We start from the raw sequence: 12,626 nt of genomic DNA on the forward strand, positions 1-12,626 counted from the left end.
GGTTGCTGCTGGTATCTAGAGGGTAGAGGCCTGGGATGCTGCTAAACATCCTACAGTGCACAGGAGAACCTATACACACATCAAAGAACGATCTGGTCCAAAATGTCAGTGTGCTGAGGTTGAGAAACCCTAGCTTAGGGCCTCTGCTGGAAAACTAGGAGTTAGCATCATCTGCAGTCTTGTTCCCGCACGTGTCTGACAGTTGGTGCTGGGGCTGTCAGCCAGAACACCCACAAGTAACCTCTTCATGTGACCCGGGCTTCCTCACATGGGGGCTGAGTCCCAGGGCAAGAGTCGGGAGAAGAGAGGGCACACACGTGAGCCAGTGGAAGTCGTGCTGCCTTTTGTGACCTGGCCTGTCACTTTAATGTGTTCTGTTGGTTGAAGAGGTCACAAAGTGCCACCTAGATTCAAGGGGAGGGAAAATAGACTCCACATCTTTATGGCAGGGGCAGGGTTCTGGAAGATCATGCAGAACTGGAAATACTGTTGTGACTATTTATGTAAAATGAAATCTACCACGCCAAGTCAGTCACTTTTCCTTTCCACCAAAGGGTTAGGGAGCCAGCGCACCCCGGCTTGCTCACCCTTCTGTGTGACGGTGTTAGCATAACTGTCTATTGTTCTTGTTCTGTTTGTCCCACGTGGGAAAAAGAGACCGTGAGAAAAGAGTAAAATGGGCAGGGGAGAGAAGGGGAAGTCGGATCAGTGAAAACATTAGAAATCACTGAAAACCAGTGCCAGGCCACTGCACAAGCAACAGCTCTTGGCTAGGCAGTGGGTCAGGCTGGCGAGGAAGCACTTTTGCTCGCGTGGTGACTCTACTCTAGGTCTGCCCAGCACTGTGATGGTGATCTCTGAAAAGCTGAATTCAGTCTGCAAAAGCTGGCTCAGGTGTGTCACATGCTAAAGGGTGAGTCAAATGAGAATCCAGTGTCTGGAAGCCAAGAACTGTCTGAAGAACACTCCCTGTCATGGTTATTTTAATGGTAGTCGTCCTTCAAATGCAAGTATATGGTTCCCACGGGGCTGTTTACTAGAAGTTTTGGCTTAAATATCAAGTGTTTCTATAATTATAGCATGTATTAACATTTGACATGCTTTGTTTTGATTCTTTTTCTACAGAATGTCTTGGAGAAAGACAAATTTATATTTCATTCTTGTGTTTTAGATTTTGCTAAACATGTTGACTTTCTAGAAGCCATAAGTAGTGCCTTGAGGGCCCTTTTGCAAACAATGGCCTCCAAGAACATTTCTCAGGTAAGATTTTTAAATGTTTATGTGAAACTAGCAAAGATTATGTATTATGGAGGCAAAATTCATTACTTAACTTTTTTTATGTATTTGTTTCTGTTATCAGAGTAATGCATGATTTTTATTTTTTTATTTATTTTTTTCTTTTTTCCCTTTGAATTTCATCTGCTTCAACCTTTGTTATATAAGAATTCTTTTTTTTCCCTAAAGATTGGCACCTGGGCTACCAACTGTTGCCAATCTTCCTGTTTTTTTCAAAGATTGGCACCTGGGCTAACAACTGCTGCCAATTTTTTTTTTTTTCTGCTTTATCTCCCCAAACCCCCCCTGTACACAGTTGCATATCCTAGTTGCACGTCCTTCTAGTTGTGGGATGTGGGACGCTGCCTCAATGTGGCCTGACAAGCGGTACCATGTCTGCGCCCAGGACCCGAACCCTGGGCGGCCGCAGCGGAGCACATGAACTTAACCACTCGGCCATGGAGCCGGCCCCGCATGATTTTTATGGTTTACAAGGATTTACATTTGTACAATTAATCCTTGTAAAAAGAAAATAAAAATGCTTTAAATAAAAAGTAAGATCTTCTCCTTCTCCCCACCACCACCACCAACATACATATAGAAGATTTTTATTGATCTAACTTATTTGACATGTGTTGTAAATATTTTTACTGAATGTCATTTGTCATTTTTTTAACTTTTTTTTTTCTGAAGAAGATTTGCCCTGAGCTAACATCTGTGCCAGTCTTCCTCTATTTTGTGTGTGGGTTGCCGCCACACCACGGCTGACAAGTAGTGTAGATCTGAGCCTGGAATCTGAACCTGTGAACCTGGGCCCCCAAAGCTGAGCATGCCAAACTCAACCTCTATGCCAAGGGGCTGGCCCCCTTTTTTTAACATTATATTACAGAAATTTTCAAGCGTGCCCTCCTGACCCTCCACAGTGATCCATTTGCATCTCTGTGATAGGTGCCTTATCACTTTTATTTTTTTTAATTAAGGAAATTTTCTAACATTCCAAAAAGCAAATAATAGTATAATGAACCTGCAGGCTCTATCACCAGCTGTCAACAGATTCTCAACATCCTGTCATTCTTGTTTCATTCATCTCCCCTATATTTTTGTGTTTTGCTTCCTGGAGTCGTTTAAAGCAAGTCATATTATTTCACCCGTAAATATTTTGTTATGCGCTTCATTATGTGTCTGTGACAGAAAATGAACTTTTAGGGGCCGGCCCCGTGGCCAAGTGGTTAAGTTCGCACACTCGGCTTTGGCAGCCTAGAGTTTCGCTGGTTCAGATCCCAGTCCTGGACGTGGCACTGTTCGTCAGGCCACACTGAGGCGGCATCTCACATAGCATAGCACAAACAGAGGCACTCACAACTAGAATATACAACTATGTACTGGGGAGCTTTGGGGAGAAGAAGAAGGAAAACAATCTTTAAAACAAGAAAGAAAATGAACTTTTAGAGAACTTAACCACAATACCATTACCCCTAACCCCCAAATTAACAGACGTTTCTTTTGGTTTTGTGTGTGTGTGAGGAAGATTGGCCCTGAGCTAGCATCTGTTGCCAATCTTCCTCTTTTTACTTCAGAAAGATTCCTGCTGAGCTAACATCTATGCCAGTCTTCCTCTATTTTATGTGGGACACTGCCACAGCGTGGCCTGATGAGCGGTGCTAGGTCTGCCCCCGGGATCTGAACCTGCAAACCCTGGACCACCAAAGCAGACGGGCAAAGTTAACCACTACACCACTGGGCCAGCCCCCAGACATTTCTTAATTTATCATTTGATATGCCTGAGTTCAGTTTTCCTGATTGCCTTAAAAATGTCTTTTTCAGTTGCTTTGTTTAAATCAGAATCCCACTCGTTGCTTTTAACAGCTTTAGTGAGATTTAATTTACATACCATACAATTCACCCGTTTAAAGTATGCAACTCAGAGGTTTTTAATGTATTCCTGGATTCTTGGGTCTCCTAATCTGTAACCTTTCCCCTGCCCAGCCCCCTTCCCCATGCTATTCATCCATTGTGGACGCTGTCGCTTGTGCTGTAGCATCTTCTGCATTCTCAGATTCGGCTGGTTTACTGCAGTGGTATTGTTCAGTATGTCCCTCTATCTCCCATGTTTCCTGTAAACTAGGAGCTGGGTCTAGAGCCTGAATTAGATTCCGGATCAGATTTTTTTGGCAAAAACAATTCATGGTGTTGTTCCTACTTTTATATCACAAATCACATAATGTCGTAAGATACTGACGTTAAGGTTAATCAGCGTGCTCACTTAGTGGTTGTAGCTCCCAGTGATTGCTGTGGTCTAGATGCATCATTTCATTACAAAATGGAGATATCCTAATTGTGTCATTCCTTTTACATTTGTTAGCTATGCTTCTTCTATAAATAAGAACTTTCTGTCTTTGATTATTTGGTAATTTTGAAATAAAGTTCATTCAAAAAAAGACAAGATAAATGTATGATTCTCCCCCCACCCTTTTTTCTGGAATAATTAGTTGGTGCCCCAGCCAGTCTCTAAGTGACCAGTGAAGTGGGTTTTTTTTAAGTATCATTATAACTCAGGGGTTTTTATAGATTTGTGTTTCATTCCATTGTAGTCATTCTTTTTGATGCAAAAGTTGTCCCATCCTTAGCTAGGAGTCTGTTCAGCTTGGCTCCTGTCTCCCTTTGACGTGGACCCAGCAGTTTTGATAGCTTCCAGGCACAAGGCCGTGTCCAACACTCATCTTGTACTTTTACTCTTTAAAACCTGACATCAGTTTTTTCAAGAAGCACTGATTTCTTTGGTGGGAAATTAAATTTTGGAGTGCTTACTGCTACTGTGTGATTGCTTCTAGACCTTCTAAGTGGAAATAGTATTTTTTAGGAAGATAAAAATACATCATAATTTCATGCTGATATTTTCAGTTTAAATAAAAAGAGTAAAGTATTTTTACTTAACTTTTGATTATATAATTGTATCTTTTTGGTCCTGGAAATTTTGCGTCTTAGTGATATTTAAATTATCATTTGCTTTATCCTACAGAATGTATTTAATTCAAATTTGTTTCAAAATGACAATGCTGTTATGATTACTAACAGTACACTGCCAAATGCAGTTTCAGCTTTCTTTGTGATTCTTCTCGTCCTTAGGAAAATCCCTCTAGGACTATACGGTCCAATTGCTGTGTTTTAAAGTTGCTTAAAAAAATTCTCTATGTGTCTTGTTATAAACTTAGCTTCAGTTGTTGCAGCTTTTTATTTTTTGAGACGTTTTTTGTTTGCTTTAGTTTTTATTTTTTAATTATAAAAAATAATTACAGTTTCAGAGTTAAAACTGAAGCAAGAGATAGAGAAAAATATGGTATATACGTACAATGGAATATTTTTCACTTTAAAAAGAAATGGAATTCTGGTACGTACTACAGAATGGGTGAACCTTGAAGGCACAAAAGGACAGGGAGTGAATGATTCCACTTTGAGGTGCCTGGTGTAGTTGGATTCAGAGGCAGGAAGGAGTGGAGTAGTGGTTACCAGGGCTGAGGGAGAGGGGGAGCAGAGTCAGGGCCTCGTGGGGACGGTTTCCATATGGGATGATGAGAAGGTCCTGGAGGTGTGGGTGGTGGCAATGGGTGCACAACAATGTGAATGTGCGTACTGCCACTGAACTGTGCGCTTAAAAATGGTTAGATGGTACACTTTACATTACGTGTACTTTATTCAAGAAAGATATTTAGAGAGGTCTAGCTTCTATCCCTTTTGCCCTGTTCTTTTCTTTCTGCCGTTGATAATCATCCTTTTTAGGTTTTTTTTTTTTTAAAGATTTTATTTTTCCTTTTTCTCCCCAAAGCTCCCCAGTACATAGTTGTGTATTTTTAGTTGTGGGTCCTTCTAGTTGTGGCATGTGGGATGCCTCCTCAGCATGGCCTGACGAGTGGTGCCATGTCCGTGCCCAGGATCCGAACCAGGGAAACCCTGGGTCGCTGAAGTGGGGCGCGAAACTTAACCACTCCACACTGGGGCCGGCCCCTTGGGTTTTGATTTATCATTCTTTTGTTCTTTTTTTGAAAACATAAGCCAGTATATATATGTTTGTATTTCACCCCTTTTCTTAAAAGTAGTGCTCTCCACCTTGCTCTTCTTCTCTCCCTTTCCAATCATCATAGTATATAGATGTCGTTTTTTTTTTCTACAGCTTCGTATTCCTCCATTGGGTAGATGTTCCATATTTATTCAGCCTGTCCGCTACTGATGGCTATTTGAGTAATTTTCAGTCTTTTGCTATTATAAACAGCACTGCAAGGAATAGCTTTTTTACAGATGTTGTTTTGTGTTTTGCTGTTGTGTCTTTGGGATAGATCCCTAGGAGTGGGCTTGCTGGGGTGGAGAGGGGACGGATTGCAGTGTTTCCGCATTGCTGTGGTCTCCTCCTCAGGTCAGCCATGGCGAGCCCCCGCAGCCGTGTTGGAGAGTGCCTCTTTTGCCGCAGCCTCACCAGCAGGGTGGGTTGTCAGAATGTTGGATTTTTACTGAATTGCTAGGTGACAAATTATATCTCAACTTTAATTTGCATTTCTCTTATTATGAGGAGGTTGGACATCTTTTAGTGTGTTTTAAGGGCCTTTGCATCTCTTTTTCTGTGACCGTTCCTGTCTTTCACCAGCTTTGCTATTGGGTTGGTAGTCGTCTTTGTATGTAAGAGCAAATCTAGGGCCTTACCTCAGTCTACTGAAGCAGAAACGTTGGGGAGGGCCCAGCAATCCATGTTTTAGCAAGTTCTCCGGGTGATTCTCCCACACACTAAAGTTTGAGAACCGCTGTTCAAAACCATCCTTGCTCTTCCTACAATCCCCCAGTTTGATTAACACGTCATCAGACCGTCCCACCCGCTTCTCTTGGTTGCAGTCATCTGCTGCCCTCTGAGGCACTTCCTGTTTCTTGAAGATTCCTGCTGTTGGGCTCTGTAACTCTTCACTAGTCCTGTCACAATTCTAGGTGACTTTACTGTCCACGCAGATGCCCTTTCCGGTAACGGCTTCGCAGCTCTTGGCCTCCTTTTCTCCAGTGTTCCTGTCTTCCTCCTCCCTTAGTCACTCCATGGCCGGCCACTCTTCTAGAGTGGTGCTCCCAAAACTTTATCTTGTCCAGAATTTAATGGGACTGTCTGCTGTTTCACTGTTAAATATAGTATGCTATTGGCTTCTAATATAAACTTTTTATTTAAAAAAATTTTTCTTTAAGGAATGCCACTCCTAAGCTTGGTCCTTTAAAAACTTCATTCCCCTACCCTCACCTTTTGCCAGCTGTGTGTCAATGCCCTGGGGGACTTTGAAAGCCTGATGTTGAAGATAAAGCATTTATCAGTCTGGTTCACTGAAGGTAACATGGAACAGAGACGTCACCACCATCTATCTCTGCCACTAATTGGAATATAGGTTATCAAGAAATAAATTGCTTTGAATCACTAAAAAAAAAAAAAAAAAAAAAAAATTTTCTTTATATATTTGAGAATTTTTTCTAAGAACGTAATTTTTGACCCTCAGTTTCTGTGAAATGAGAATGGTAATAATGCCTGCCCTGCTGTGTGGCTATTGAGAGGATCCGAAAACTCTATGTAGGGCCTATAGGAATATGAAGTTTTTCATTGATTTTCCCGTGGTGTTCGGACAGTAGCTTACTGGGTCAACCAGATGTTTAAAGAAAATTCCTCAAAGCCCGTGCACAGTGACCCATTCATATGTCTTAAGATCATGCATTCTCAGGTTGGCATGAGCAAGAAGGAGCCTGGCTCTCCAGTGCGTTCTGTGGAGAGGACATAAAGGACTAGGTTGCTGAGTGACGGCACCAGGAGCGAATACAGCTGTGCTGCTGCCCTGTGCTCTGCACCTCGCGGGTCTGTACACGCTGGGCCGCCTACGCTTGTGAGCCGTGCTGGTGCTGCACAGCGCACCCTTCCTGTTCACGGCAGCCTCGGCCCAGCCATCAAGAAGAGTTGGTGGAATTTTTTTCATGAGAGTATTTTCTGAGAAATGTGGGCCTGCTAGCTGTTACCTCTAGATTTGGCAGTAGCAATGCAAATGATTCAGAAATGAGTTTGAGGATTAGAACTGTTCAGTACTGCTATAGGTAATAACAGCGAAGACGGAGTGAGGGCTGTGTACGCATTATTTACTCCTCGCAGTAACTCTGTAGGGAGGTTACTTCGCCTGTCCCCATGTTCCCGATGGGGACGTGGGGAATCTAGTGGGTCACTGACTCGTGCTGGCGTGTGAGTGGGAAGTAGTGGGGCCGGGATTTGGATCTGAGACGTCAGGCTCCAAATCCCAGGCCTTCATCACCACACTCTGCTGCTGCCCACACGTGGCGGCCTGGCCACGCCACACTCGCTCTTTCTCTCGGAACCTCTGTCCGCGTGTGTGTTCACATTAGCTTAAAATGAAAAGGATCACTCCATGGTGGCAGCGCTGTATAATTTAACGGTTTTTACGATCTTTAATAATTTACCATAGCACATACATCTCAGAGTATGTTCTCGCCTTGTATAGATCCCACCAGTTTTTATTAAAGCAACGTGATCCTATTTACGTTTTTTATGATCAATGTTAAAAAGACATTAGAATCTCTTTAGTCTGTGTACATCTCAATGAAAGTCTCTTCAAATGAAACTACCAGGAGCTGAAGCCTGGGGTAGCTTCCAGCTGGGGTAGCTTGAATGACAGTGACGCGAACAGCCCCCTCGCAGTTCAGGATTCCCAGCTGCATTTGGGAGTGATTAAAACGTGTGGTTGCTTCTCTGTTCTAATTGTGCAGCCTATAGAAGAGATTCCTGTCAATCCTGTTTCACATTCTATTGGAATTGGTTGAGTTTAACACTGTAAATGCTCTCTTCTTCTCTTTCAACAGTGTATGACTCCTGATCAGCTGATGACGCTGTGCAAAGCAGGCATTCACAGTAGTAATGTCGGGGTTAGAGTAAATGTTGTTAGTATTTTAGGAATCACTGGGAGTGTCCTTGCCAAAGAAGATGGTACACTCGAAACTCTTAAGGTAAAGTAATATGCTTCCAACCTAAAATGGTAAATAATTAGAAATGGGGGAAGAGTATGCATTTTTAAAAACTTGCATGGACGTGAGAAGTCATATCAAGAAGTTGCTTCCTAAGGTGTATTATTAAGATAGACCCTCGGCTTGATGTCACTCCATGCCTCAGACAGCTGCTTGGAAAGTTGAGCCACAGTTTTCCACTTAACTTTACTCTGGAACTGTTTTTTCAAAAGTAAATTTGTCTTCAGTGAAAGGCCAAGTTCAAAATCGTTAAAGATTCCTCTGCCTTTGCTGTCACATAAAATGTGTGCACATCATAGTCTCCTGTGATGAAGGAGCAGTCCGCCCAGTTTTCTTAGCACACCAGGCTGAAGCACATACCAGCCAACACCACACAGTTCACTCTAAGACACTCCATACATTTTAAGCAGCAGCTCTGGTAGTGCCAATACCAAAGGAACTCACTCAACATATTTGCTTCCAGCACAGTTGCTCAGGAGCTGCACTGCTAGAGATGCAGCATCACGAGTAGCTAAACGGACAGGAATAGTAAAATTACCCTTCCTTGTGCTAGTCATTGCTGGAGTGTTATTACTGCCTAATGGGAAATAAGCCAATTACTAGAAAGCACTTCTTAACTTACTAAGTACTTTACAATGATAACCAAATATTTTAAGACCCTTATTCTGAAAAGATGATACATGCACATAGCAAAACATTTAGAAAAACAGAAAAGAATAATATAGTGAAAGGGCTCCTCTCCACTCGAAACTCCTAGTCCCTCAGTTCAGCTCTAGAGAGGCAGCTGCTGGCACCCGTTTGTTCTGTATCATTCCAGAGATTTTTGATAGGCAGCCCCAGAAGTGAGCGAGAGTGTGGCTGTGTGTGCGCACACGTACTCAGGTGGGTGTGTGTATGTGCCACCTCCGCCCCTTAAGATGAGAACTTCCAAGGCCTCACTTTAGAGGAACAGCAGTCTTTACTCAGGCAGAACATAATAGTCTTTAAATGCTGTTACTTAGTCATCTTTCCAAGCATGAAGCAGAAAGTACACTGAATTTTGTATGCCCGTCAAGTGTACTTAACAGCCGTTAGTATTCGATCATATGTACATCATAGAGTTTCCTTGCTGGGTATGTTACAGTAAATTAAAGACATCATGGTATTTTGCCCTTCGTGGTTCACTGCATGTCTTAAAACAGAGACAGTTTCTTATGTAGCCACCATTATGACTCCTTACACAGTTAACAGTTGTTTCTTAATATGTCTGATACCTGGTCCATATTCAGATTTTTCCAGTTGTCCCAAAATTCTCTCTTTACAGATAGCTTGTTTCAGCTAGGATCTAAGTCAAGTGCACATGCCATGCTTGGTTTGGGGTCTTTAGGCCTCTCTCAGTCTAGAAGAGCTCTCCCCCGGCACCACCCAGTGCCACCTGTTTCGTCCTCAGTTGCTGGGTCGTTGAGTTGCATGCTGTCGTCGTTGCCCACGGAGTGTCCAGCCTCGTGGGTTTGTCTCACTGCCGCCTTGTGGTGTTGAGTTTGTCCTTTATCCTCTGTGTTTCCTGCAAACTGGAAGTTAGGTCTAAAGGCCAGATTAGATTCAGATTCAGATTCATCTTTATAATAAAACTGCTTCATAGGTGATGCTGTGTGCTTCATGTTATATTATAGGATACTAAATCTAAGCACTATCTTAGCGGTTATCTAGCCCACTTAAATTCAGATGAGAAAGTTGAGGCCCAGAGGGGCTAGTGGACTGTCCAGGAGTCAACTGTTATTTACGGTAGAGCCAGAGCCTGGACTCGGGGTACTCAGCATTTCCAGGCTCCCACCCGTGATGCCGGACGAGCACATCACCCTTAAGACACAAAAGGTGACGCAGAGCAGCCAAAATGAAACAAATCCACTCTTGAACAGTTCTTTGCAGATTAGAAATGGTCTGTTCATCACCTAGCTAGTTGTGAAAAAATGGGTGGATGTTAAAAATCATTACAAGTGAAGCAAAATTAGGTAAGTGTTGTGGGGTTTTTAAATTGTCCTAGAGTGTTTGTCATTAATTTAAAAAGCAGAATTTTTTCTGAATATTTCTATGCATTTTGACACCATGGGGAAAGCCTTTTTGAGGAAGATAGAGGGGAAAATTTAATAATTTCCAAAATCAATTTTTCATATCTCGTTTATGGATCTTAATTCATTTTATTTAGGAATATAAACTCTAATGTTTAATTGATCTTGGTATATTTATAAATATATGCTGTCTTTAATCTTTAGTCTTTTCAAAGCTTTAATTTTTCCCTGGCATTTTTATATATAATATTATGCATAAATTATTGCCACATTTAAAGTCAGCACTTGTTTTGGAAGCTGACCTTAGACTGTTGTACGGTGACAGTGCGTTTTGTTGTCCCCAGACCATCGGGTGCCTTCTGCTGGAGGTGGCCACCAAAGACCCTTCCCTGGTTGTGGCAGGAGAAGCTCTGGACGCCCTCTTTGATGTTTTTGCCGACGGTAAAGAAGCTGAAAGGGCCTCAGTTCAAATTAAATTGTTCTCTGCTCTGAAAGAATTCCAGCCAGTCTTCAGAATGAAGGCATGTAGCCATTTTATTTGGAAATCTTAAGTGTCAGCAGTCTGTGAAAGGGCGAGTGGCCCCCTCCACGCAGTCCCAGTGCCTCCCGCGGCGCTGCCTCGTCTGTGTGGACGCCTGCGGGCTGGGCAGCTCAGCATCCTTGCTGCCGAATCACCGGGGCCTGAGCCCACACGGGGTCTGGCAGGTTCCTCTTTCTGCACCAGTTTAGTGCTGCTGACAGTGCTGCCCACAGGGAGCACTGTGTCTGCAGCCGACAGAGCACTTTCACGCACATTGGACTGTATTTTGCCTTGTAATCATTCTAGCTTCATTTCATTTTCATGACTGTTTCCCTTTGGTGCCCTGAAGAAAAGGCAAACTCCCAGCTGGTCTGTACTGGAGAATGTAGCTACTTTCCTTAGCCATTTTATTTATTTATGTTTCATCAGAAGCATCAAACCTAACTTTGAGTCAGAAAATAATTTTTAGTACTCTTTGGCGGCAGGGGGAAGAGCAACGAGGAATTTTAAAAGCAGCCTTGACTCACGTGTCTGCAAGTTGAAGTTTGCCATTCTCCTCTTATCTAAACATCAGTTTTTCCTATGTCACTAAGAAATAAAAATATTTGTATTTTTTGCTTTTAGATTTTAAACATTTTCTCTTAAGTCTTTGTCAAGAGAGTACAGGTTTTGATGAAATATTAGCTTACTTTTATTGTTTTCCAATATGTATTGCTTTTATCTAACAAGGTTCTAGCTCAAAATTCAGTTCTCATGGAGAGAACTCTGTGATAAGTTTTTAGGTGAATGTGATGGTGTGTCTGGAAATTTTAATTTTCTGGAATTTCTTTAAGGCATAAAAAATAGTTTTCTTTTCCAGAAGAAAAGAAAAACAGGAACACACACCATACACATTCTGTCATCACCACATTGAAGTCAGTGTTTGTTTAAGAGTGTGAATTTTGCTTTGTTTTTAGCATTTTCATGTTTTGGCATGTTACATTTAAAAATGTAATAAAAGTGGCTAACATTTGAGTTAAGCTTCACCAGTTGGTGACTTAATTCAGGGGGAAGAAATTGAACGGTTTGCTCTTAATTATACTTTGCTCAAGCCTGCAGTTTTTTCAGCAGTGAGAGGCTTTATTCCCACCTCTTACCTGCCTCATATGTACCAAATGGAGTGGTGTTTCTCTAAGCAAAGACTAATGGACATTAGTATTTTCCCCCTTATTATCCAAAGGGTAGCATAGTATATTCACAGCCCTGCACTCCCTGTGTTTTTCCTTAACTTACTGTCTCCTGGAGAGATTTCCATACCAGTACATGGAGCACGTCCACAGTTCTTGAGAGTCCCAGGCCCTCTGCCCTGCTGAGAAAGGAGTCTGCAGGATAGGAAGGAGACAGTCTCCCCCAGTTCCGTGCAACTGCAGGGAAGGCAGACGTGGTTAGAGCCGGCGAACTGCAGGAGCAAGTGCCTAGAAAGGAGGGGTGTGAACTATGAACTAGGAAGTAACGCGAACCTCTGGGAGGCCTGTTGTCCTGATTGATTTTTCTACTTTATACGCATTGCTATGGTAATAATATTTAATTAAGCGTTTTTCTTTTCTCAGAGGTATAAAGCCCTAATGAAATTTCTTTGTTAGCCAGGAGATCAGCCTGTAGTTTTTTATATGAAGCTCCTTTGTGAATGAAGCCACAATTTCATTAAAGGCTATTCAATATATATTTAGCCCCAAATTGCATTTAAACACAATACAGTGCGTTTG

General features: G+C 42.3%; 1 protein-coding gene and 1 long non-coding RNA gene across 5 annotated transcripts in view; one reads left to right on the forward strand and one right to left on the reverse strand.

The window, feature by feature from the left end:
• HEATR3 (HEAT repeat containing 3) overlaps positions 1 to 12,626 on the forward strand; it is a 35,092-nt gene that overhangs the window by 21,201 nt on the left and 1,265 nt on the right. For all 4 annotated transcript variants that reach the window (XM_070611827.1, XM_070611829.1, XM_070611828.1 and 1 more), the window contains 3 exons: positions 1,172 to 1,260; positions 8,152 to 8,295; positions 10,706 to 10,882. In XM_070611827.1, the coding sequence (XP_070467928.1) occupies positions 1,172 to 1,260; positions 8,152 to 8,295; positions 10,706 to 10,882 (410 nt within the window). The remainder of the gene's footprint in view (positions 1 to 1,171; positions 1,261 to 8,151; positions 8,296 to 10,705; positions 10,883 to 12,626) is intronic.
• Positions 1 to 12,626, reverse strand: part of LOC139082163 (uncharacterized) — a 42,620-nt gene that overhangs the window by 7,451 nt on the left and 22,543 nt on the right. The window lies entirely within an intron of this gene.

This window comes from Equus przewalskii, chromosome 3 (genome assembly GCF_037783145.1).
Source record: "Equus przewalskii isolate Varuska chromosome 3, EquPr2, whole genome shotgun sequence".
Taxonomy (NCBI): Eukaryota; Metazoa; Chordata; class Mammalia; order Perissodactyla; family Equidae; genus Equus; species Equus przewalskii.